This window comes from Bos javanicus, chromosome X, assembly GCF_032452875.1.
Source record: "Bos javanicus breed banteng chromosome X, ARS-OSU_banteng_1.0, whole genome shotgun sequence".
Lineage (NCBI taxonomy): Eukaryota > Metazoa > Chordata > Mammalia > Artiodactyla > Bovidae > Bos > Bos javanicus.
In genome coordinates this window covers 32175261-32201670 of record NC_083897.1, presented here as the reverse complement: position 1 = coordinate 32201670, position 26410 = coordinate 32175261, and the positions used below count along the sequence as shown (strand labels likewise).

General features: G+C 42.2%; 1 protein-coding gene across 11 annotated transcripts in view; it reads right to left on the bottom strand.

Moving 5' to 3' along the window:
- AFF2 (ALF transcription elongation factor 2) overlaps positions 1–26410 on the bottom strand; it is a 535938-nt gene that overhangs the window by 108987 nt on the left and 400541 nt on the right. For all 11 annotated transcript variants that reach the window (XM_061408662.1, XM_061408665.1, XM_061408666.1 and 8 more), the window contains one exon: positions 13772–13868. In XM_061408662.1, coding sequence (XP_061264646.1) covers positions 13772–13868 — 97 coding nt within the window. The remainder of the gene's footprint in view (positions 1–13771; positions 13869–26410) is intronic.

Below are 26410 nucleotides of genomic sequence, written 5' to 3'. Positions count from 1 at the left end.
AGAGAAAATGAAAGAAAAAGGAAGGAAGGAAGGTGGCTCTCTATTGAGTCCCATCCTCCTGTGTAGACAGAACATCATATTTCTTTAGGGAGACAAATCTACCTAGAAAGCACTTAGGAAATTTTGCTAGTCATCTGCTATATACTGATTGAACTTTGTCAAAATTCTTTGGTAAGGTAATCCTGCCCTAGTTATTAATATCATGCTGTGTTATTCTAGTTCAATAGACATGTATATTATAGTCACAAAAATATTTAGAGGATCTTTTGGGGCTTTTAAGAAGCATGAGCTGAATATTTATATCCAGACTTATGCCATTATACCCGCTGAGACTGACAGAAAACAAACTCAGTGCAGTATGTTTCCTGTTCGTCAAAAGTAAGCACGCAGAAGGCCTAGAGCGATTGAAGCCATGGATTCATTTTGCAAGGCTACAGAGTTGGGGACTGCTTATCTTCTTAATCAATAACCATACTGTCAGTGAAGCATAAAATGTGATTCTATTACTATTGCTCTACATGCCTTTTACATTCCCTGTTTATATGTTTGTTTTTTGTTACTAGCAGATACACCCAAGTTGCGTCTATATATTACATTTCTTGATTAAAAAATGAAAAGTCAACCATTCAGATAATTTCAAATAACTAAATATTATACTTCATGGAAAAAAAGAGACGAGCAGTCAACTGCATTGGTTTTCTGTTTCTATGTTTTATCTTTAACTTTTCATGGGGCTGCTCTGCGAGACCTAGCCATACTTTTATCTAATGGCATGTGTTGGTAAATTGAATTGATTGCCTAAGTTCAAAAGAGAAACTCCTCTATGAACAAATGAACTCACCATTAGGGTATTCAGATGGTTAAAAATCAATACCTACAGAATTGGTTAAATCAATTAAAGAGACATATCCTGAGAGCACTTGCCCAAATATAAAAATGATTTGCTTAATTACAGCATTTAAATAGAGTTCACTGGAATGAGTGAAACAGCAAGAGGCTTATATCATATCCTATAGGCTGAGTTATCAGCTGGCAGCATGCACACACAGCCAGGATTGCAGCTGAAGAGGAGAAAATGGCACTCAGCATTTCACAACACCTGGATGCCTGCCTGAATTTCTGACACTACACCCAGGTATGGCAACACATCTTCCCTAGCTTTGGGGTATCAGGCTACTCCCATTTTAATTTAATCCATTAAAAAAGCTTTTAATTATTTGTTTACTTTTGGCTTGCTGGGTCTTCACTGCTTTGCAGGCCTTCTCTAGTTGCAATGAGTGGGGGCTACTCTCTAGTTATGGTGCTCGAGCTTCTCACTTCAGTGGCTTCTCTTGTGGAGCACACACCCTAGGCACTCAGGCTTCAAAACTTGCAGTTCCCAGGGTCTAGAACCCAGGCTCAGTAGTTTCGGCTCATGGGATTATTTGCTCTGCAGCATGTGCAATCCTCCTGGACCAGGGATTGAACCTGTGTCTCTCCTGCATTGGCAGGAGAAATCATTGTTTTTGATGCATATATAAGGCAGGCCTGTGCTGGACATGATGGGTGCAGGATTTGAATTTTGACAGGCAGATACTGGAAGAAATTTGCTTCAGGTGTCTGGCACCTAATAGCCACTCAATAAACACAGACTGGGTTAAATATCTGGGTCTGATTGTGGAGTCTGAGAGCCTGACTGCTCTGGGTATGAGACAGTGCCGGTAGGTAACCAGCTCTGTGCAGAGGAGAAAAGAGCAAAAGCTGGGCTCCAGGATCACATGTTTCTGGATCCATCCTGCAGCTGCCCACGAGGCTTGACTTCACACCCCAGTGAAGAGGGAGTGCAGAGCAGACTGGACACGGTACATGTCCATTCCTTCTTCACTCTTCCTGCAACTATAGCCTCACTGGAGACCTCTTATTTCTCATCAGGACAATAGCTCTGGCCTCTTCTTTGGGCCACTGGTCTCCCTATTGTTACCCCATTGTATGCTCCCTTTTGATCATGAATCCTTCATGGCTTCCCAAGTCTCACTGAATTCTTGATCATCTTCACCCTCTCATGACCGTGCCAACACCAGTTGAATAAAGGCCTCGTAGTGGGTCCTACCTGTCCTTACATGTGTATTTCACCAACAGGGCAACCTGCAGGAGTTTTTTTTGAGCATCTTGTCCAAAGATGATATGATAACAGAATTTAGAAGTGCCAGCATTCCATGAAAGCTTGCTCCCTCCAGGCTAGCTCTTTTTCTGGATATAAAACCCTTCAGTAAGATTCACTTGTCAACTGGAAATTTTGTTTATAACTCAAGTTTTGGTATATTGTAACTTCATGAAAAATGCACTATCTTTGGTGAAGAAGCACATTTCACTCCTGAGTCATCTATTCACACTAATTATTCTCTAAGTGGAGTAAATATGGAGACACGAGGCAGAGCATCTCAGTGTTGGCTTCTTTATTCTCCATATTAGAAGGGCCAAGGTAAGTGGCATTTGATTACTCTGTTCTCCTGAGGTTTGTGGATTTGAAAATTCAATTTTCTTTCCCCTAGCCAATCGAAGCCCTCTCGCCCTGATACTAAGGAGGCCCCCCTCACAAAATGGCCTGTGTCCTTTGCTGGGAGACAATCAAGACCTAATAGAAGCTCTCTTCTTACTATGTGTGGGACCAGGGAAATGGGAAGCATATTTTTAGTGTATAGAGGTACTCAATAATATGTTTTCCAAAACCTACATGGGAGTGAGTACTGATGATGCATTTTCAGTACTAGCATACTAGCCTGTTCAGGGTTTCTGTCCCTTTAGAGTGTGTTCTTTTTGTTTATTATAAATGTATTCATTTTAATTGGAGGCTAATTACTTTACAATATTTATTCTACTCTGGGCAAGATGCTACAGCCATTTTTATTATCAATCTATATTATAAAACCCAGTAATGTTTCCACTCGAGTTTCTCCTTTATTCTCATACTACGACCACACTCACAATACTCTGACACCAGACGTGTGTGGGCTCATCCCATACCAAGTACATTTCTGCAACGCCAGCTGGGTATTATACCATGTAACTCAATTCTGACACTGTCTACCTGGAGAATCACATACAACCAGTTAAGGGCTCAGTCTCATGAGACTGCCTCCCCCCGCCTCAGATACCAGTTGCCAGCCCAAGTTGTCACCTGTGCTTCTGACCAATTGGCTTAGACACCAGAGGTTCCAATGGCCCCCTCTTTGGGTTTGATTAATTTGCTAGAGTGGCTCAGAGAACACAGGGAAACAGTGACTTATGCTTACCAGTTCATTAAAGGATATGGCAAAGGATACAAATGAACAGAGAAATGAAGAGAGACATAGGGTGAAGTCTAGGAGGATCCCACAGGTAGGAGCTTCTGTCCCTCCGGCACTGGGGCATGTCACACTTCATGTACATGGATGTGTTCATCCACCTGGAAAGTCTCTGAACCCCACTGTTGTGTTTAGTTGCTCCGTTGTGTTAGAGTCTTTGTGACCCCATGGACTGTAGCCCACCAGGTTCCTCTGTCCATGGGATTACCCCAGCAAGAATACTGGAATGGGTTGTGATTTCCCCCATCAGAGGATCTTCCAAATCCAGGGATTGAACCCATGTCTCTTATATCTCCTGCACTGCAGGTGGATTCTTTAACCCTGAGCCACAGGGAAGCCCTCTGAATCCCACACTATTGGGATTTTTTGTAGGCTCCCTTACATAGACATGAGTGACTTCTGACTCTGTTTCTAGCCCCTCTCCCCTCTGTAGAGAATGGAAGGGTAGGGCTGGAAATTCCAAGCTTCCAATCATGGCTTGGCCTCTTTGGTGACCACAGTCCAGGAGCCCACACAGTCATCTCATTAGAATAAAAGATGTCCCTATCACCCAGAGAGCAAATATTAGAACAAAAGATGCTCTTATTGGTCTTACTACTTAAGAAACTAAAAGGAATTCAGGAGCTCTGTACCGGGAACCTGGGGCAGAGACCACTATGTATTAATATATTTTCTATTACCTCACAGTACAACTGACTTCTCCATGCCTCAGTGTCCTTGTTGGCTGGAATAAGGACTCTCCATGACCATTTTAAGGTCTGGTATGCTATATTTTAATATACAAAACTATTCTATTCCAATATATACACACACACATATACATACATGTATGATTCAGGGATAAATACGGAATCTCTGTTATGGAGTTCACCTCTATTAGCAAGAAATAAGATCTATCAGCAAATTTATAAATGTTTATATCTAATGTTTCAGAGATTCCTGGGAACTCCTTCATGACACATAGGCTACACCATGCCATACATTTTGGAAAGGCCTGCTGTCCTTACCTGCCCATCCCCTTGAATTTTGAATCCTTAACCTGGGATTGATAGCTAATCTCAAATTTGGATACATGTTCTGTGTGTTTACAATGCTTATGCTCTTTGCTCTTGCTAAATAAATAGAAAAAAATAAATACACCTGCTTAAGAAGAAGACAGATTCTGCTTTCCATTCACGACAAGGTGCTTGGGTGTTTTCAGCCTGCCTGCTAGATTTTCCAGCAGATGGCATATATTTGGGGGGACAGAATAAACCATTCCTAGGCCCTAAACCAAAGCCCCAGTACACTTTTCCAAGCCAGCAGCTAAATTTCAAAATCTTACATTGTCAGTGTGACCAAAAGTTTTATTACTGGAGGCATTCATACCACTCTAATAGATGCTAGGACCACCAAAAATTAGGTACACATGGTACACTGCCTCGGGGTTGTTAGCTGATGACTAAGACCGAACATTCAGGCTCCAGCCATGGATTCAGGACCCAGCTGGGGCAATGAAGGGGCCTAAGGAAAAGAGCCAGAGAAGGCAATGGCACCCCACTCCAGTACTCTTGCCTAGAAAATCCCATGGACGGAGGAACCTGGTAGGCTGCAGTCCATGGGGTCGCTGAGTCGGACACGACTGAATGACTTCACTTTCACTCTTCACTTCCATGCACTGGAGAAAGAAATGGCAACCCACTCCAGTATTCTTGCCTGGAGAATCCCAAGGACAGGGAAGCCTGGTGGGCTGCCGTCTATGGGGTCGTGCAGAGTCGGACACGACTGAAGCGACTTAGGAAAAAAAAAAAAAAAGGAAAAGAGCAAGCTTGGACCAAACAGAGTGAAGGTGAGAGTAGTGAGAGGACCAGCGCGACCCAGCCGCTTCCTTCAGGCCAGCCCAGCCCAGCCACTTCCTTCCTAGCCCAGCCTAGGCAGTGACAAGAGTAACATGGTGCTGTTCCTTCCAGCACTTTGACTCACACAGACTTCATGATCCTCAGCTTCGTGGAGGTGGCTGTTACTCCCCTCCCGCCCTCTCTACAGAGGCAGATATGTGTCATGTGTTCTTTGTGGACAAAAGGCTGTGGTCATTCATGTCCTACAGGAGAGTTACTGTTTCTGAAACAACAGACTGTACCCATTTTTGTTTCCACTTGGACCTTGGGATAAGCAGTACATCCTTACCAATGTCTGATGTACAGTCATGGTGAGAAAACGTTCAGCTAAGCAAAACAGCCATTGGGTTTGCCATGGAAATGCTCATAGATGGACAATTCATACGTGGTCGTGGACATTAGTCAGGATTGGGTCATCAGTGGTGATGGACACAACATGTGTGAAAATGTGCTCCTCTGCATCTCTGAGTGTTCAAAGCATTGTATGGCGATTACAATAAAAAAGACAATCTATGGAGATTACAAGTCAAAATATTTCATACTTAATGTAGAAGACCTAATTACAATGAAAAAATTCAGCAGGTTTCTAAACAGTCACAGACTTGCCTGCAGCATATTAAAAATCACATCATACAAGCCCTAAGCAGTTTCTTATTAATCTAGTCTCTATGCTAATACAGCCAAATGGGAAACACAATCTTGGGAATATGAAGGCCAATGTTATTCTATTAACCTTATATGTTATCCTATTTACTTTCCTGTCTTTAATGAATAAATTAAAATATCTTCTCATTCTCTAATTGCTGGAGAGTTAAGAGTATGACAACGTATGGATTTTATTCTGCTACCTTCTGCAGCCTGAACAGCCTGAATGTCCTCATTCTGCGTGGGATTTCAATGAAAGGCAATGACAGATAAACTGTTTACATTAAAAGACTCTATCAAAGTTATTTTGCACCTGGTTTCCTCCTAATCCATCTGCTGTTTCTATAGCTCTGACAGGCTGATCTTTCTTGCTGTGGATGCCACATAGATGTCATTATGGAAGAGGCCTTCCCCAGCCTTTCTGCATATAACAAAGTAAATGGAAATGCAGAGAAATCTTGGGGAGGTAACAACTTGTTCAGCATGATAAGGGAAGAACTGTGGCTAAAAAATCGGAACCATTACAGCAGGGTAGAGTATCTGTTGTCACAATGAATGAATTCACTATAGCACGTCAGGGGCCAGCTGAGAGAGGCAGTAAAATGTATGCCCTCTGCCCTTTCCATTAGCAAACTTTAATCAGAAAAGCAGGCCAGAATTTCTCTTGGTCCCTAGGTTTGGAAAGTTCAGTATACATCACAGGTGCAAGGAATGCATCTCAAATCTCCCAGAATGTTCAGGTTTTCTGCTCCCATGTAAATCACTTCATGTGCAATTATCAAATAACAGTGGGCTTCACAGGTGGTGATTCCCTGGTGGCTCAGATGGTAAAGAGTCTGCCTGCAATTCAGGAGACCTGGGTTCAACTTCTGGGACAGGAAGATCTCCTGGAGAAGGAAATGGCAACACACTCCAGTAATCTTGCCTGGAAAATCCCATGGATGGAGGAGCCTGGCAGGCTATGGTCCATGAGGTCGGAAAAAGTCAGACATGACTGAGCGACTTCACTTTCACTTCCCAGGTGGTACTAGTGGTAAAGAATTTGCCCACCAATGCAGGAGACCTAAGAGATGTGGGTTTGATCTCTGGGTCGGGAAGATCACCTGGAGAAGGGAATGGCTATCCACTCCAGTATTCTTGCCTGGGAAATCCCAAGGACAGAGTCCATGGGGCCGCAGAGAGTCAGACACAACTGACACAACATTCATGCATCAAATAGCAACCTACTCAGTGAAAGGGCCCCACCATAAGAACAGAAACTAACAAACAAAAACAAACCCAGTATAACACCCACACTGGTGTCAAGAAACTGGATTAAAAACAAGCTGTTTTGTGTCTGTGAGGTAATTAGTGATCTTCAGATAAAAAGTAAAATTATGAAGTGGAGGAGAAGAGCTTCAGGACAATATTTTTCTGTAAATGATAACAGGCTTGAGGTGCAGCTCTGTTATTAGCATCTGTTGAAAAGTCCACACATCCCCAGTTACATGCTTTGAATTGAGTACCACATTTCTAAGGGCAATCCCTAGGCGGAAAAAGAAAGAAGATTGGTTTAAATAAAATTGGGTACATCAGAGCTACTTACAATAATGTGTCCAGACACAACTCATTAGAATGTCTTTGTGCTCAAAGCAAATTGAAATTGTTCAGTTCCGTTTTTAAAGCACCAACACAGCACTCCAAGCTTTACCTAGAGTCCTTTAGCTGAGACTGCCACTAATTGAACATTTCCACCATAGTATCCATTTTCTGAATTTCTAACTGGGTTAAATGAACTCACCTAAGGTTTCAGTCTCATTCACATTAATCATTAAGATGGTATTAATATTAAAATTCTCTAAAGGTTGTTTCTAACAATACCTATTTCTTTTATGGCTTTTATAATGCTAAACTCTGATGCTGCTAATGTCAATCGGAGATGATTAGGTCACCAGAGAGCCATGCCCAGATATAACTTGGCATCAAAACCCAAGTATCACAGACTACCCTACTGCCAGAGTTTAACAGACATTACATGCTTCGAGCTGCATAAATCAAGCATCAGGATAACATTCAAGGAAACATCAAGAAGGTATTTACCCACTTCTATGAATATGTACCAGAGGGGGCTCTGGAGTTTGGACACTACACATGCTAGAAGCCTTTGGAATTGATCAAGTTGTGGATAGCTTAAAACTTTAAAAACAGCAATTTTAATAAACCTCTCCATACAATTTATTTGTTAAAAAAATATTTGCGACTGATTAGGTGGCTTATATTGAAAGAGAAGCACTGGGTCTATATCTTTAGATCTTTTATTGAACTGCAAACACAGCATCAATAACTGCTTCTCAGCTGTAAATGAAAATTGATTCAAGGTTTAACCCCTCATTTAATCCCAAGAAATAGAAGAAGGAAAATGGACCAAAAGGAAAACCGCAGGCTCAGTGGTATGAGGGATGAGGGTGTGCAGAAAACCCCACACCTACACTTGCAGGAAGCCCGCCCTACTGGGCTGTGCTACTCTCAAGCCAAACCCCAGGGGACTCATCACAGTGTCACTGCCCACCCTCCATGACTGGCTGGAAAATGGCAACCCAGTAAGTGTTGGATGGGGAAGGCCATTGCTGGGTTTTATATTTATGATGCCAAGAGTGGCAGCTGAGAAGGAAAAATACAGTCAGCTAGGTAATGGACATACGGAGCCCTCCCATCCCAACCATGTTACTTTTTAAAACTTTTATTGAAATATCAGTTCAATTCAGTTCAGTCACTCAGTCGTGTCCAACTCTTTGTGACCCCATGAACCGAAGCACATCATCATTGATTTACAAAATATATATGTATCTATAACTGAATCACTCTGCTATACACCCAACCATATTATTGATAGCTGACTTCAAAAACAAAACAGAACTCATTGCAACATGTATGTTCATGCAGACTAAATTCAAAACACTGCATCCAGTTCAAGCATTGTTCTTGAACATTCTAATGTCCAATGCCAACTTGAAGTTATTATTTATTTCCCATTCATAGGAAGCCCCTGAGAGAAAACCAGGATGACTACAGCTTCACAGTAAACCCTACAGTCTTTCTCTAGGGCACAGCGAGAACTCAGAAAGAGAAATAAGAACTGGTATGACTCAACTCTGCACCCATGTTAGTCCTTTGAAGAAAAGCTCTGTTTTAGACATAATTTTCCTGGAGGACTTTGGGCAGTGTCATTGGCAACCTGGCCTTTCTTCCTGGGATATCTGGGTTAAAACTCGTCGGGGCTCAGAGGGGAGGAAGAGTCATCCATACCCAATAGATGTTTTTGGGTGCAGTTAGGACATTCAATGCAGTTCCTAATAGATCCCACTGAATGCTAAGGCCAAAATGAAGGGCAAGATCTATTTACCAATGGACCCCTAAGAAGGGGCTTCCAACTCATGTTTAAAAGGGCCATAAGGAAGGACAACGACCAATTTGTGTAGCGATTGTGTTTTTCAAAGCATTTTCTTATACACAATCTTCATCTTGTCCTCAGAGTTAGATGAGACTGGTTATTCCAGTTTATTAGTGAGATTAAAGCCCAGGCTGCTCTAGTCGAAAAACCATGCTCTTTTAAAACTATTTTTTTTTTAATTTGTGTTAATTACAGCAAAGTGATTCGGTTTTATATATATATATATATATATATATATATATATATATATATATATTCTTTTTCAGACTCTTTTCCACTATAGGTTATTACAAGATACTGAATAGAGTTTCCTGTGCTATACAGTAGGTACTTGTTATTTATCTATTTTATACCTAGTAGTGTGTATCTGCTAATCCCAAGCTCCTAATTTATCCCTCCCCAATCCTGTTCCCTTTAGTAACCATAAATTTGCAAAAGCTATGCTCCCAATGACTACATTTACAATTCCTCATGGCAAGGTGCACACAGCTAATATGTGTTAGGAAAAGACAGATCTTTTCATTCAAGTTTGCCACAAACTGACTCTTTTCCAGATAGTTAATTCAGCAACTCTCTTTCACCTTCAATTCCTCGCAAGAAAAGAGAAAGTAACGTATCTATTCTTTCAAATATGAGACACTTTAGATCATTAGTAGTAATAGTAACAGATGATGATGTAAAGGGTGAGTACTAAGTGCTAACCATAATTTCACATGATTTGGCCTGTATTAATTCACTTACTCATTGAACCTTCACTATGATCCAATGAAGAAGGAGCTATTGTTACCTCGATTACCTCCATTTTATAGATACTTAGGTCTTTATCCCAAGATCACCAGACAAGTGACAGAGCTAGGATTCAAGCCTGTCAGACTACAAACCTATGCTCTTGCTCACTCTCCTCCATGAGGCCACCTGTGTTCACCTGTGGACTCAGTTGCCTCCCAAACTGTCCCAACCAAGACAGTGAAGTGCAGTGGGGAATGTGGAGAGAGTATGCAAACTTTTAACAAATATTTTCAGGGTACAATCACCAGGGCTTTTAAACTGAAACCATGTGCATATATGATCATGCATCTCTGACTTTAAAGAGTCACCAGAAGGTAAAATATCTTGTAAAAAATATATTTATATTCCTGGGTCTCCATAGCTGAGCATTTGGCATCTTTAATTTGTATGTATGTATGAAGATCTTCCCCTTAAGGCTTCCTGCTGTATTTCCCTGTTTGCAGGAGTAATACTTAGCATTTAAACACATCCTAATGGTTCTATTGGTGTCTGTGCAGAGGACCCACTCAGAACAGCCAATACTGCCATGGAGGGTGCCCGTAGAGGGGCAGGGAGAGGGCACAGCATTCTGATTAGGAGAGAACTTGGAATGAAAGGTCAAATTAGAAGCTGACACATCTTGAACCCATGCTTCCTCTTCATACAAGCATTTACAATGCATTCTTTCGGGATTCTTTATATCACAAACCATAGCATATGGTCTTAGGAGCTTTGGGGAAAAGATTCATGTATACTCACCAAATCTGGGCAATTTGGGTCTCCTTAGGTGAGCACAGGTGCAATGATTATGAATGAGATGATCTGAAGAAGTCTCCAGAAAGCTAAAGGCTTTTTTTTAAAATTTAACTATGTGTGTCTGAATGTAGTTACTGGGTTCTGAGAAAGTTTCTATGCATAATGCCGGCTCAAACCCATGGAGTGGTCTGATCCCTAGGACACGTCATTTATCGCACCTGTGCATTTGTTTGGATGCTTTCCCTCCAACCATCCTGCCCAAAATAGAATGATTCTGCAATTCCACAGCTCGGACTGGAGGCCCAAATCTACCACTAACATTTGCCATGAGGTTTGAGTAAGACCAACCACCTAACTTAATGTCTGGCACAGATCAGTGGGAGTGCTCAGAACTTCTAATGTTGCTGGAAATGTGATGGGCTCAATTAAAAGATGAGGGAATAGTACCATATGACCTATGTGGTGCCATGTTATCTCATTGGAAAAGAAAATGATTTTGGTTGTTCCTCAGTAAGTTAAACATAAATTACCATATGATTCAACAATTCCATTTCTAGGGGGGAACGACTGAAAGAATTGAGAGATTCAATTCAAAAGAACTGAAAACAGGTGTTCAACAAGAACATATACACCAAGGCTCACGGCAACTCTATTTCTGATAGCCAAAAGGTGGAGCCCAGTGTCCATCACTTGAGGAATGGATGAACAAAAGGCAGCAGAATAGTATTTAGCCATAAAAAATGAAAGTATTGATCCAGGCCACAACATGGATGCACCTAAAACACACAATGCTGAGTGAAAGAAGCCAGACACAAAAGGTCATGTATTGTATGATTTCATTCAAATGAAAAAGGCAAATCCACGGAGACAGAAAGTAGACTAGTGGTTGTCAAGGGCTGGGAGGTAGGGGAGCTGGGGAGTAGCAGCTCAGTGTATGATTTCCTTGTGGGGTGACAAAAATATTTTAGAACTGGTGTTGGATCCACAAGCTTGTGAATGGACTCAATGCCACTGAATTTTAGACTTTAAAATAGTGGATTTTATGTTATTTGGGTTTTACCACAATGACAAAAAAAGGAAAATGATGTTAACCCATGCATTTTTGAAAAAGAATATTTGGTCCCAGAAAGCCAGAACTCATCAAAACTTGGTGTCACAGCACCTGCCTTCTACCACAGGAGCATTGTCTCCTGACCTTGAGCCTTCGGGCTTCGTAACTAGTCCTCAGACTATAAGGAGGGTTCATTTGCAAATGTTTATAACTTTATGCCCACTTCTTGCTAGACTCAGTTAGAGGGAATAAGTTGTTATTTTGCCTTACTTTAGATATCCCAGGTCGACTCCCTCTTCAAATGAGAACCTCTGTTGGGGAAGGCATGACCAGGCCAAGGGCAGTGTGCCATGGAGCACCACAAACTCACCAGCAGGGATTACCTGAGGGTCAAGGCATTGACACACTCACCTGAAACATCTTAAACCCCTAAAGGATTCAGGACAACTGACCTAATGCCACTTCTTCAGATAAATACAGAAAACAATAACTCGAGAAGCCAAAAGAGCAGACTGCACTTGCATAATCACATGAAGAAGTCAACCTCCAAACTCTACTTTCGCTTACTGTTGATGACTTGCTGGAAGTGGGTTCATTAAAAAGTCATGTTGCATCTGTCAAAATCAATGACCTAGGACTTTTTTGGAGGGGTTATTTGCCATTATAATGTTCTGGTCACTGGCATATTAAACACTGAAAGCAGGAGTGGCACACACGGGAATGTAAGTGTGCATTTTCCATTTGCTCTGGAGCCCAAGTAGGAAAGGGATTGCTTGCATTCAGGAAACATACCACAAGCTCCTGGGAGACAAAGGTGCTTGGTCTTTATAAAGCATCAAAGTTACAAAGATGCAATTTTTACATATTATCCAAAATACAAGCCGAATAAAGTGGAGAAAATAAGGGAGAGGGGAATTTTGGCCACCTAACATTGAAGATGTACTCAATTTTAAAATTATACTAAATGGTAAGCATTCTCATGGGGTCAATAATTATAGATGAGAATGGAGTCGGTGAGCCTTGGAGAGTTTTTCCTAAGGTTTTCTTTGCAGGCTCCTCACAAAATATTTAGTGAATGTGGAATTCTGTACTGGTTAACTACCTTGAAATACTAGTGCTTGAGCATGCCTTGAAACACCCTGGTTTCAGTTTTATAAACTCAGCAGACTTCACTATAGAAAGAACATGATTAGGTCTTAGCTTTTTTTTTTTTTTTTTCCTAAGGTAACTGTTCTGTGTTTATTTGAGATTCCTGGGACACCCAGGAGGACCCCACAGGCAAGACAGGTTTCTGTCCTAAAGGACACACATGAGCATCACTGATACTACACACTCCACTGCCATTCTCATGATTCATATATGACACCTGACCTTTTTAAATCAACAGGTCTGGGCTCATTGGAAATGCTGCAAACACACATTCTTGCCGTCTAATTTGGTGTTAAGTCCTGTAAATATTAATGATGCAAAATGGAAGATATCAGGGTAGCAACAACTTTTTGCCAAATGTCTTTTGCCTAAAGGCTCATGTGGGTAGTCACATTTATACTCTAAGGAATGGATGAGTCTGGGTGCTAAGTCTTGGCTGGAGTCACTATGGGAAAGTTACACTGCACTCAAGACCATACTTAGCCCAGGATAGGGAAAGACGATCTGTACTGCTTTTGATGACCAGTAGGTGTATATGGTGAGGAGGGAGCAAAGGCAGGGGTGAAAGCAGTGAATTTTAAGAGCTCAGCATCTCTTCACTGAAAGTGTGAGCTGAGTTGACCTGGTCCAGAACACTCTGCCTGCCCTTGCTTGTTTCCCTTGCTCCAAAGCCCAGTGATGAAGCAGCAGGTAGGCTTGTGGATGGCAAAACCATTCCAGTTCCTTCAGCTCCCTCCCTGCCGGTCCAGAATGAGCCCTATGCTGTTCCTACCTGGTAGAGCTCAGTGGCAGTGCACTGAGTGGTCAAGGTCTTCATGGGCTCAAGGTCATCTTCATCACTGCTCAGCTTCAAGTCATCTTCAAGCATCCTACAAAAAAAAAAAAAAACAAACAAAAAACCAGTGGCACTGATGTTAGAAAGCGTCTTTTCTAAATCATCCTCAGATACATCTTGAGACGAGGATAAAATATTGATGCTCCAATCTGACAGCTGCAATTCTGTCAAAGGTGCAGAGGGAACCAAGATTCTTTCAGCTAATTAGATATTTGAGCTCTTATATTTATGTCTGACTCTGCACACATCCTCCCTCTCTACCTTCCCCTAAATCAAGGGAAAAAAAGGACTATTTCAGCATCTCCAGAGATGACTGGAGTCTATATATTTTTACTACTGAAAGCGTAATAAATGTACTGATCAATCATTGTGGAGGCAGAATGTGGCGGTGGATCTCTACAAGAAAAGATGCTTTGAGTCTCCCATGAAAGAACAGGGGCATGAGGGCAGCCCCTGGCTGGAGAGGCTGTTGTTGGAGCCTGCTGGGGCTCTATGGATGACCGAGGCAAAAGGCCCAGTGAACTTCCGTTGCCTTCCAGTGCCCTCTGCACTGTGGCAGCTCGGTGGCCACAAAATAGCTGGGTGAGAAATGGCTCGTCATTAACCTTTTGATATATGACCGATCTCTTCCTGTAAAATTTGATCCCAGAGATGTAAGCCCACGATATGTATAAGAAATCTTTCTCTCCTAAGGCAAGGTACCTGAAAAATATGAGTGGTCAGAATTTGGGTGATGAACTAGCACTTTCAAAATTGTTTATCGAGCAGGCAGAGCCTTTCTGTTTCTATAGGGATATTAATTCCAGTGCCACCCGCTTTCTAACTCCAAACTTGAGCTACACCATGAAGAGTGACTTACTGTCTTAGAATTCCAGTTACACTCTTTTCAAAGCCCAACTGGTGTTACTATTTTTATTTCTTAAACACAAGTTTTGACCTCATCCCCAGGCTTCAAGTGGAGCCAGCCCCAGCTTTGCTGGACTGATTACTAGTTTCTGAGCATACTTGGCTCTTTCTTGCTTTCAGACTCAGCATCAGGCTCCACTCCCTGGCTAGAAGTCCCTTCTTCAACTCTGAAAGTTCTATTTTTTCCTAGACAGCTCAGTCAGATCCCACCTCCTTCACAAAAGCTTCTGAGAAAGAATCTCCATCTCAGAAAGAATCCTCTTTCCCTCTCCCCCCTGCCAGCTCTGGCTGATCCCAGCACTGGCTGTCCACTGAGCACCCCCCAGTCCGCAGGTCCCATGTACACAGGTGTGGCAACTTATCCACCTCGGCCTTCCACACAATGTCTTCCCAGAAATGATGTAGCCCACCAGCCTCATTTTGCAGACAAGCAAAGAAAAGTTCAGGGAAGCCAAGTGTTTTGTTCAAGGTCACACAGCTAATTAGTGCTACAGCCCATCCTAAAATTCCCATCTCCTGATTCCCACTTGTGTGCATTTTCCAGAAGGGAAGCTGGAAGGCAAAAAGCAACTTCTAATTTGATAACTAGGAGAGCACATTATTTTGGAGGTTATGTCCAAATGTTAGAAAGGGATTCAGGTCACAGTGGGTTTCAGAAAATCTCCAACGAAAGTCCAGTTCCTCCAGTTTTGTGCTCAATAACCTAAGACCAGAATGTGTTCACTGAAACTGGAAGATGGATATAAAGGATGATTCGTGGGAAAGATAGTTGTTAGAGTTGGTTTCAGATGAGTGAAATTTGCAGGATTTATGACTGTCCTTCAAGAGACTAGTGGATGTTTGGAAGATTTTAGAGAAGTAGACAAAATGTATGTTACCATTTCTTTTGAAGTTGCAGGCTTATGACTGAACAAATAATTATTTACAACCCATTGTGGTAAATGAAGACTGTATCATTCTCATAAGAAATAGAACTCAAACATTTAAAAACGACCTGTGATGGGCTTCATTTTCTGTGTGTGTGTTCCGGTAGGCAACGTCTATGTGTTAGTTTACATGTAAGGGTTCAGCAAAATAAATGATAAATGTTTAAATGATTCTAACCCTTTAGAGAGTCTATTTCTGTGTCAGGGAAGGTGCTAAGTATTTGATTGTTGTTGCTGTTTAGTCGCTCAGTTGTGTCTGACTCTTTGCAACCCCATGGACTGTAGCCCACCAGGCTCCTCTGTCCATGGGATTCTCCAGGCAAGAATACTGGAGTGGGTTGCCATGTCATTCTCCAATGGAATCTTCCCGACTTAGGGATCGAACCCATGTCTTCTGCATTGGTAGGCAGATTCTTTACCACTGAGCCACCAGGGAAGCCCTAACTATTTGACTAGCAGCATGTAATTTGGATCTTATGAGGGAAGTTCTCAAAATAATAATTAGCCCCATTTTCAGGTGGAAATTATTAGCCCCTCCTGGAAAGTGGGGCTACAGTGAGGTCTAGAGAGGTTAAGGAACCTGCTCACGGTCACACAGCTCATAAATCATGGCAGCAAACACAGAACCCAGACCATCTCCAGCCATAACATCTCCAGCCAGAGTATGTAATGTTTTCTTAGAGGATGTAACTTACAAAGGGAAGAATAAGAAAGAAAATCAACAGCAACAACAATCCCACAAAACAAAACTGACGTGGAATCAAAATGTTGAATTCAACTGCAGGTTAATTATAAACTCTGATACAATTGGCAAGTCATTTACGTCTCTGTACCTCATCTATGTCCCTCATCAGTTAAATGGGATAATATTAATAATTAAACTCCTTGCAGGGTGGTGGCAGTGAGCATAACATGAAGCAATGTATGAGGAATGAAAACATAAAGCAATGCAGTTAGTTTGGAAATAAATTGCCAGTTAGAAATAACTGTTACCGTGGTGTCCGACTCTGTGCGACCCCAGACAAGGCAGCCCACCAGGCTCCCCCGTCCCTGGGATTCTCCAGGCAATAACACTGGAGTGAGCTGCCATTTCCTTCTCCAATGCATGAAAGTGAAAAGTGAAAGGGAAGTCACTCAGTCGTGTCCGACTCTTAGCGACCCCATGGACTCCAGCCTACCAGGCTCCTCCATCCATGGGATTTTCCAGGCAAGAGTACTGGAGTGGGATGCCATTGCCTTCTCTGACCCTCTTCTCCCTACCACTCCGTAATGGGGAAACTACTAATCTACATTCTGTCTCCATGGATTTGACAATTCTGAACATTTCTATAAATGAAATGATAGAATATGTGACCTTCTATATATGAATAAAAAAAAAGAAAGAAAGAAATAACTGTTACCAAATCATCACAAGCAAAGTCTTAGTGAGACTTTGTTTCTCTCATCTCATTTTGCCAACCAAACCAAAGTTTGCTGTGGTGACTCAGGAAATGTCTCAGGGGTCTCTAAGATCCAGAAATGGGCTCATGATCTTTAAGCTACTCTCCTTCAGTTAGAACCAGGGCATGGAGAGCAGAACTCAGCACTGATTCGACTCTCCAATCAACTTGATAAGATCTTAACATGGAAATGAAAGGCCCTCCAGTGAACAGTTCTAGAAATAGTCGGCCAATCTGTATAATGATTGACATTAAACACTTCCCGTGCAACAAGCTTGGTGTGGAGCTGGTTGTTAATAAAATAAAGGACAGTCTGATGCATAGATTCAAGTCCTGGCAAACACAAGTCAAGGAAATGACTAGAAAGGCAAATGATCATGAGTTATCTCTGGAGGTGTTAAGCATTCATTTCATCCCACTCCTTCCCTGATCTATTAAGCTTTATTATTGAATCTACATGTACTTGTTTGCATTTCCATCTCGAACTAATGCTGAACATTACTCTAGGGAAAGTGGAGGATTATTGAAAGATTTGGGATTTAATTATTATAGCAGCACCATTCATGCCCATTGCAGTTCAGGTGGTCTCAGCAGAAAAATGGTAATCTCTTTTCATGAGATTATAGTTCCAGAGACAGATTCAGCACACACTGGAGAGCCCCATATGTGAACAGACCACACTGAGGTGAATGTCTGCCCACGTGTGTGGTCATCAACAATGACAACAACAGTTGTTCTCCCATTTCTCAATTACAGTAAATCCCTACATAGAAGCCTTCAAGTTGTGAACTTTCAAAGATGTGAACTTGCCCCTGTATGCCAGCTGTTTGACTATACTATTGTACTTTTCCAGGTACTATTCTGTAAGATTAAAAAATGTTTTCTTTATGTTTTGTGTGTTTGTTTTTAAGTATTATTTGTGTGAAAAGTGAAAGTGAAAGTTGCTCAGTTATGTCCGACTCTGCGACCTCATGGACTGTAGCCCGTGGAATTCTCCAGGGCAGAATACTGGAGTGAGTAGCCTTTCCCTTTTCTAGGGGATCTTACCAACCCAGGGATCGAACCCATGTCTGCCTCATTGCAGGTGAATTCTTTACCAGTTGAGCCACATGGGACAGTCTTGTAAACCTACTGCAGTACAGTACTGTACAGTTGATCATTTTAGTTGGGTACCTAGGCTAACTTTGTCAGACTTACAAATAAATTGGACTTATGAACACACTCTCAGAACAGGGGGACTTGCTGTAGATGAAAACAGAACAAATCAGTGATCCTTTGTGACTTCAGATGTTTTTTTTCAGGATCTAGTGCTTCACGGGGTCTGCCTTTGTGTGAAAATTCTGTTTTCATTTTATCTATGACATCATTTCTTGAGTATTAAGAAATAAAATAATTAATTAGATTGTGTCAACAAAAACAAGTCCTGGTCTAGAAAAGCTTAGATGCTGAAGGTTGGGACAGATGAGATGGGATGAACAAAAAGAAGACTTGGGAGGCCTTGGAGGAGGAAGGAAGAGCCATGTTCAGGGTCTTCTCTGTTCCTAATTCTCTGGGCCTTGAGTGGATCCTGGTGGCCTCAGAGGGCTCTTGGCACCAGGAAACCCTAGGACACTATGGTGTGACAGGCCTCATATTACTTGCAACTGTAACATCTGTTGTCTAGAAACCTTACCACTTCACAGAGTGGAATGCTCAGGTGATTTTGAAGTGGAAAAAACAGAGAGCTTGAAACATTATTCCAGAAGGTTCCATGAAAATGAAGCCTTTAGTTGTGGCAGCTTGAGTCTCAGAGCAAGGGCTTAAGAGTCAGACACATCTGAGTTCAAATACTGGATTTTCTAATGGGTTTGCAGTCTTGAACTAGTTAATAAAACTCTTGGAATCTAAATTTTCTCACATGTTAAAATGAGCAATAATAATACCTATTTTGGAGAATTTTTGGAAGGATTTCAAAAATAAAGCTTATACAAATTGCCTTGGAGTCAATACAGGTGGCTTTTGCTTTCATCTTGGCTATTATTACTATTGTTGCTATTAGTACCTGAGCAATGGTGCTGTAAACATTTGAATAATACCAAGAAAGTTCTGATGGTAACCCAAAGACTGGCAAAGGCATCAGCTAGCAGGCATCATTGGAAGCCCTTGACCAGGTGAGGAGAGGTTCAAAGATCCTTAAGGAGTTTGGGAAGTTTCAGGGTTTGGATTTATTCTTCTACAATGTTCTAAACACGTCGTGGCTGTTTTGGGTTTCCTGAAATCCTCCAGAGTGACTAAGATCCCCTGGAGAATTAGAAGGCCAGTTGCAAGAGGAAATACCTAGGTAGTTCCAAGTGAGAGTTAAAAAAAAAAAAAAAAAAAGGCCTGTCTTTGATTACGTGCTCCTATATCTGCAAAGTGACCTGTGGACCCAGAGAAAGAGGTCAAGGATGGCCCCCATTGGACACTGTGCTCACCTTGGGTTCTGTTTTTGAGCCTACCACTCTCAGGAGGTGGTTCCAAGACACGCCTGACTTTAACCTTCACATGCAAGACTGGGCTTCATGAGCTGTTACTTGACCCAGAATCCTTGCTCAGAAGCAACCTTCTGAACCCCGAGTGGTTCTGCAGCCTGCACAGTGCCTTTCTGTGAACTACAAAATGAGGCCCCTCTGGGCAGACAGACCATCAGGTGCACTACTTGATATGGGCCAGATTCTGGCTTCCAGAATGGAAGTAGCTGCCATATTGGTGGATGATGCATAGACGGACCATGGCTCTTCCAGCTGGAAGTGCCTAAAGCGTTACCTCTGTCACCTGTCACCCAGAGGAGGTACCTACAACATCGTCCATGTACGGCTACAGCCTTTGTCTCGTGCTGTCAGACGTTTGTTTCTACTGTAGCTTTAACTATTTTCAGTTCTACCAGTTAGGAGTTGCCCTGTGCTATCTCAGAGCTTCCATCTGGCAGCCTGAGTGCTGTTCTCTGTAGCCCACACTTGGACACTGGACATGCAATGGGCTTGGGAGGTAGTTCCATTGTGTGGGGGAGGGGAGGAGGCTGTTTCAGTCAGGTTTTACGCACTCAAAAACTGAGAACCATAGCTTCTCTCTCAATTATTTTGGGGTTTTCAGGGGACTAGCTTAAATTACCATTGTCCTCATAAATATTCAGAGCTGATAGCAATCAGAGTAAGTGTATTCATTTTTTTCTCCAAATGAATAACACAGCAGAGCCGGGCTGGGCATTCCAGAGAGTCCAGGAGTGTCTGAAGACCTGAGCCTTCTTGTCAGGCAGCCTCTTACTGTGGACCCTTTTCTAGAATAGTATCTTAGTCTTACTGACTCCTTAAAAGACACTTCCTCTTCATAAAGTAGGTTGGGGAAATGAAATATGACTGGACTAGAACTACTCAGGAAATTGTCTATTTCCCTACCTAGTGCTGTGTAGTCTCGGCAGCACTGAAGCATTTGTGGATAGTGAGGCAGGCGATGAAGAAGAGGCTGTGATATTTTTCAAAGGATTCATTCTGTTTCCCCAAGGTAAAGGCTCTTTTCTCTGGAGAAGCTGCATTTAATTTTCTCAAGGTTTTAACTTAAAAGTCAGATTTCATGACCAACCCACTGGGAATCCTGGAAATTCCGAGTCTGAGGGCTGGGGCAGTGACAAATAGTTTGAAGATCAGATTGTATTCTATGGGGATAAGTCTCCAAGATGTATTAGGTGGGACCTCTAGCCCAGTGTCACCCAGTGGGTCCACAGCCTGGGTCCCAACTAGATCACGCACCCTTCCATGGACATACAGACCAGAGAAGGAGTATCTATAATAGATGATGGTCTTCTTGGGGTTTCAGAAAATAGGGCATCTCACAAGGTTACTCTGGTTCCTTAGTGAGAGAATTGAGAGGTCCCTTAGGGACCATCTATCTAGTCCAGGGGTTGGCAAACTGAGGCCTTCAGTCCAAACTAGCCTTCCTTCTGCTCTTATACTGCCTGTGAGTTAAAACTGGTTTTACATTTCGAAATGGTTGAGAAAAAATCCAGAGAAGAATAATATTTCATGACATATGAAAATTATATGGCATTCAAATTCAAAGTCATATTGTAACATAGTCACACCCATTCATGTATATATTAACTGAGCTTTTATGCCACAGTGGCCAGGTTCAGTAGCTATAATGGAGAAGATAGGGCCCCAAAAGCCTGAAATATTTACTATCTGAGCGTAATAAAGTCTGCTGACTTGTGCTGTAAACCAATGCTTTTCAAACTTTCCCATACCCAAGAATCCTCCCTTGCCAGGTGAAATCTTATTAGGAATTCCAAATAAAAGAGTCATGCTGCTTGGCTCACAGCCAGGTTTGGGAACCTCTGGGGTACCCCAGGGATGATGAATATATTGTGAAAACAACTCATCTGGTCAAGTCATATGTTGGGGGTAATTATGGCTCCATGGATATTATACAGGATTTTGTTAGAGAACATGAGTTAAGTTACTTAATTTTTCTGAACCTCAGTTTACTTCTCTGTGCAGTAGGCATAAAATAATATCTATCTCAGAGATTCAAAGGATGCAGACTAGTCTGTTTGGCTTGAGTCCTGAGTACATACATACAAGGCAAAGGTAGGAAACAAAAGAGTAAGTATCTGATTTCTATCCACACGCATGGCATGTATGGATTTATATCTATACCATATACATAAGCCCAAGCTCATAGAATGAGCCTTGATGTATATGATTATTGACTTGTATCAAACTGCCACCTCTTCAACCTTGGACTTCTGTTGAATTGATCACATAAATTCAGCACAATACCAATTTTCTCCTCCATGGGATTTATTTTGAATTTGATTTTCATTTTCTTGGTATATTTCTCTGGGTTATGACATTTTCTCCAAATGTGGGAACTCAAGTTATCATGCAAAAGACAAACTGCCTAATAGAATTCAGATGGCTTTCAAGAATGTTACACACACCCAAACATTATTGTATCATTTTTCAGGGTGTGTGTGAAAACATCTAAGAGTGGATTTCCCTAGAGAAGATCATAACCCAGTGGGCCAACCTAGACCTGACAACAGCTTCTGGGATCATTCCAAAGGGGAAAAGAGAATCTTTTGTTTTAAAAAATATCCCAAGCATACAGCTTAATAGTAGATGGTGCCAACTCTTCAGTAGGACTGTCCGAGTCATCTTGAATGAATTGTGAAGAGTCATCCATACGGAGTAATAGGGATTCATTCAGGATCATTTACTGGGCTTGGTATTTGTGGGTGAGACAATGTTGGAGCACACAAGAGCACAGATTTTGCAGTTGGGCTGTGCTGAATTTGAACCCTAGTGCTAAAACAGGCTTCTCTGGTGGTTCATTCAGTAAAGAATCTGTCTGCAATACAGGAGACCTGGGTTTGATCCCTGGGTTGGGGAGATCCCCTGGAGAAGGGCACAGCAACCCACTCCAGTATTCTTGCCTGAGAAATCCTATGGAGAGAGGAACCTGGCAGACTACAGTTCATAGGGTCTCAAAGAGTTGGACACAATTGAGCAACTAACATTTGCACTTTCTAAAGCATACTGAGTGTGGACTAGGGCAAGTTATTTATCATAGCTTCAGTTTCCTAATCTGTACAATGGAAGCAATAATAGTACCTATTTCAGAAGGCTGGTATGAGGATTAGGTGAGATTATGTATGTGAGATGGTTGGTAGACACTCTGTGATTACTGTAACTATCATTACTACTTGCCATGACTGTGCTTGCCCCTGGGGAGGCAACAGTGAGATGACATGGCCTCTTCCCCTAAAAAAACTCACACCTTAAGAAGGCTAAGACTTGATAAACAAACAATAACAATGTAATGTTGTAAGTTCAATGTTAGAGGCATGTAAGAAGGGACTCAAAAGAAGGAATGTTGATGTCTACTCAGAGAGTCTGGTGAAGGCTACCTAGAAGCAGTAGTCTTTGAGCAATGTCTCTGAGGCAGAACGAACTGCCAGGGGAGGAAGAAGGAAAGAGCAGCCTAAGGAGAACAAGCAGAAGTAGCAAGAGACTTGAGGTTTGGGGAAGAGTGGGGCACTTGGTCTGGTTGGAATATACTATGTGTCAGCACCAGTGAAAAGGGCTGAGTCTAAGGAGGTAGGTTGGGGTGAGACCAAACCAAACCTTACCTCATTCTGAAGAAGAACAGAGAGAGGAAAGAACCACAGTTTTTAAGCAGGAGAGGGACATGGGGAGCCAGACGTAGAGATCTCTGAAAGCAAAGGACCCATAGATGGACTGGGAGAAGGAGGCAGCACAGACATCTGTGAGACCACCGTTGTCATAGTCCAGGGAACCAGGACACTGACAGTCAGCTTGCGAGAGAGAAGGGACCAGATTCTACAGAAATGTTGGAGTTAGAATCAGCGGGGTTGGGACACTGATGATCCTGATGCCCAATGTCTTCCCAGCCACTCTGAGGGCACTGAACTCTGCCCATCTCCAAAACACACACACACCCCTCACACTAGGCTGTCCCTCTCTGTTCACGAGTATCTCCTGCTGCTCCCATGGCTCGCATACCTGCCCTAGGACCAGGGGAGGGAACGGTCTCTCATATTCAACCTTCCTCTCTCTGAAGACACGACTCATAAATTCCATTCCCCACTGATGAGGTAAGGCAGATGTCGTTCCATGAAGGCTCCTTAGAGCAACCGTGGCTGAAAGAGAGCAGAAACCCCTGTGGTTCCTGCCAAGAATGTCCCAATCACACAGGGCACTTCATTACTTCTCTCTTCCCATCAGCTCCTAATTGTTAAAGGATTAAGTAAAGAACTCCTTTATTGAGCTGGTCCATTAATCTCCATCTAAGGAAACTCTTCAAAACTGAAAATATTAAGGTGCTATTAAGCACCCTACAACTGGTGCCTGCTGGCAGTCCCTGTGCTTTCCATGAAACTTGATGGGAGCTGGGGGCTGTTCTTAGTGAGATCCTTAGCTGCTGATAACATAGCACTGTAGCTTGGAGTGCTTTAAACTGTTACTCAAACCCCTTTCTAGAGAAAGGTTGTCAAAAAGGACTGTTTACCTGAACTGACACGGCAGATAGGATTTCCTGGAGGCCAAAGCATAAATAATCCACATTGTCTTTCAGATTGTTGAAGCACAATAGTCAAACCTAACCATTGAGGCCTACATAAAACCTTGACAGCAATGTTGCTCGGTTGCTTATGAAAAGCTCACCTGATTGATATGTTCAGCTCTTTCTTGCATCAAAAGAACACCCTCTCCAACAAACACACATCCCCACAGTTTGTTTAGGGTAAAAGAGGCAGATTGTCTTCTAACCCATACTGACAGTGTTTCAACCCTATAAAATCCTACAGCTGGACTTTCTTGGGGCACACAGAGCCCAGGGTCCCTATGAGTGTCCCATCAGGTGAGCACAGATGAGCACCTGTCAGGCAACACATATAAGACAGGGTGAAGCCCGGGTGATGGGACTGCTAAAGATCCAGCCAGCTACTTTTAGAGTCAGGCAGTTACATACTTACATAATGAAAGCAAGGAAGACCTACAAGCTGCCCCTAGATCTTTGACCCTCACACCAAAAAGGACACCATCAAGACCACTGGAACCGGACATTGGCAGAGTAAGCAGTCTGTGGTGGAGAAGCCCATTTTAGACCTCAGTTAAGGGGTTTTATGGGCTGCAGTTCTCTTCCTCGGGGTGTGTGTGTGGGGGTGGTGGTGGTGGCACAGAATGTTCTATATCTCCCCAGTCCCTGGGAAGCCATGGGAAATTGTGTCATGACAGGCTCCCAGAGGAGACGGGAGGGGAGGCAAGTGGGAGATAGCCTTGAAGTACATCTCGAGATCGTCTTGTGCTCTCCCGTTCATGGAAGATCACTAGGTGTTCTGCCAAGACTCAGATTATCTGTGGCTCAAGCCTCGGCCTACACAGCCTATTTGAATATCTGTGGGGTGTTCACAGTGCCTTGGCAGAGCTCTTCCCCTACACTACCGGAAATCCTAGTCAGTGGCTCCCTGCTCCCTATGGGACCAGCTGTACAGACTTGGGGGCCATGCTGAATACGCTCATTTACGAAGTTTTCCCATCAAACATGATGCCCATATTGTACTTCATTACTATAAGCGGAACAACAGCTAATGGACTTGTCTCTGCTAGGAGTGATGAACGTAAACTAAGCCAGCCATAGCTCAAGTACAAGGACACACATCTTCAAGAACTAGCCTGTGTTAGAGTCCTCGGAGACCAGTGACTTGCCTCTTTGCAGAGCCAGCTGAGTTGCATGTGGTTTCTGAGCACAGGCAGGGGTTGAGTGTAAGGCCTGAGTCTGCTCTGCAGTCAGGCCCAAGTTGAAACCCTCACTGGCTGCATCACCTTAGCTCAAATCCCTTGAACTTCCGAGTGGGTCCTTGGTGAGAGAGGACTCCTAACACTAACACCTTATAGGATTGCTGTAATTATTAAATGAGACAATGCTAGCACATGTGAATCACCCCACCTTTATCATCTATTGTGATTATTGGCTCAAGATAACTCAGCCTGGATTATCCTGAATACATTAGATGTCATTTTTACTTGGAACCAAGTAAAACTAGAGAAGTGTGTTTTCACGTTAATGTGAAAGTTGCAGAAAGGAAAAGAACTGTACTTCAGCCCCAAATAGTTTTCTCACATCAGAGGTAGAAGTAGATCCATTTTTTTTAGTACAAAGTCTATTAATATTATATCAACATTATCAAATCTATAAAATTCAAATATACATAAAATAAAACTGAACTGCATATCATAAAATATTAATCTACCAGATTTCAGGAGTGCATAAAATGCTTGATATTGAGAAGTCTATTCGTATACTACATCATGTCATTGACAAATAAAATGATAAAAAAAATACGATCATCTCAACAGATGCCAAACACACACCAGATAAAATTTCATGCCTATTCCTGATTCAGAGCTTTAAAAACTGGGTAGAAAAGGATCCATCTTTTCTGGATAAGGACTATGTAATGGAAACTGTCAATCTAAAGGTATGTTTTAATAGGTAAAAACATTAAATCAATTTTTAAACTTGTATTTTAAAATAAAACTGGAATCACAGATGACTGTTTCAAGTGTTTCTAAAAATCTGTATTAATGTTGATTCATTGGGTAGGCAGAAGGAACACAAACAGACTAATATCATCCAATGACACCATTTGTTCTGATAATTACTCCAATTTAAACAGTTTTGAGGCATCACATATGGCTTCCATGAGGAATTCTTCCCATGTAGGTAAAGACAAAATTAGAAAGTCACAGGAAAACCCTCAGGTTCCA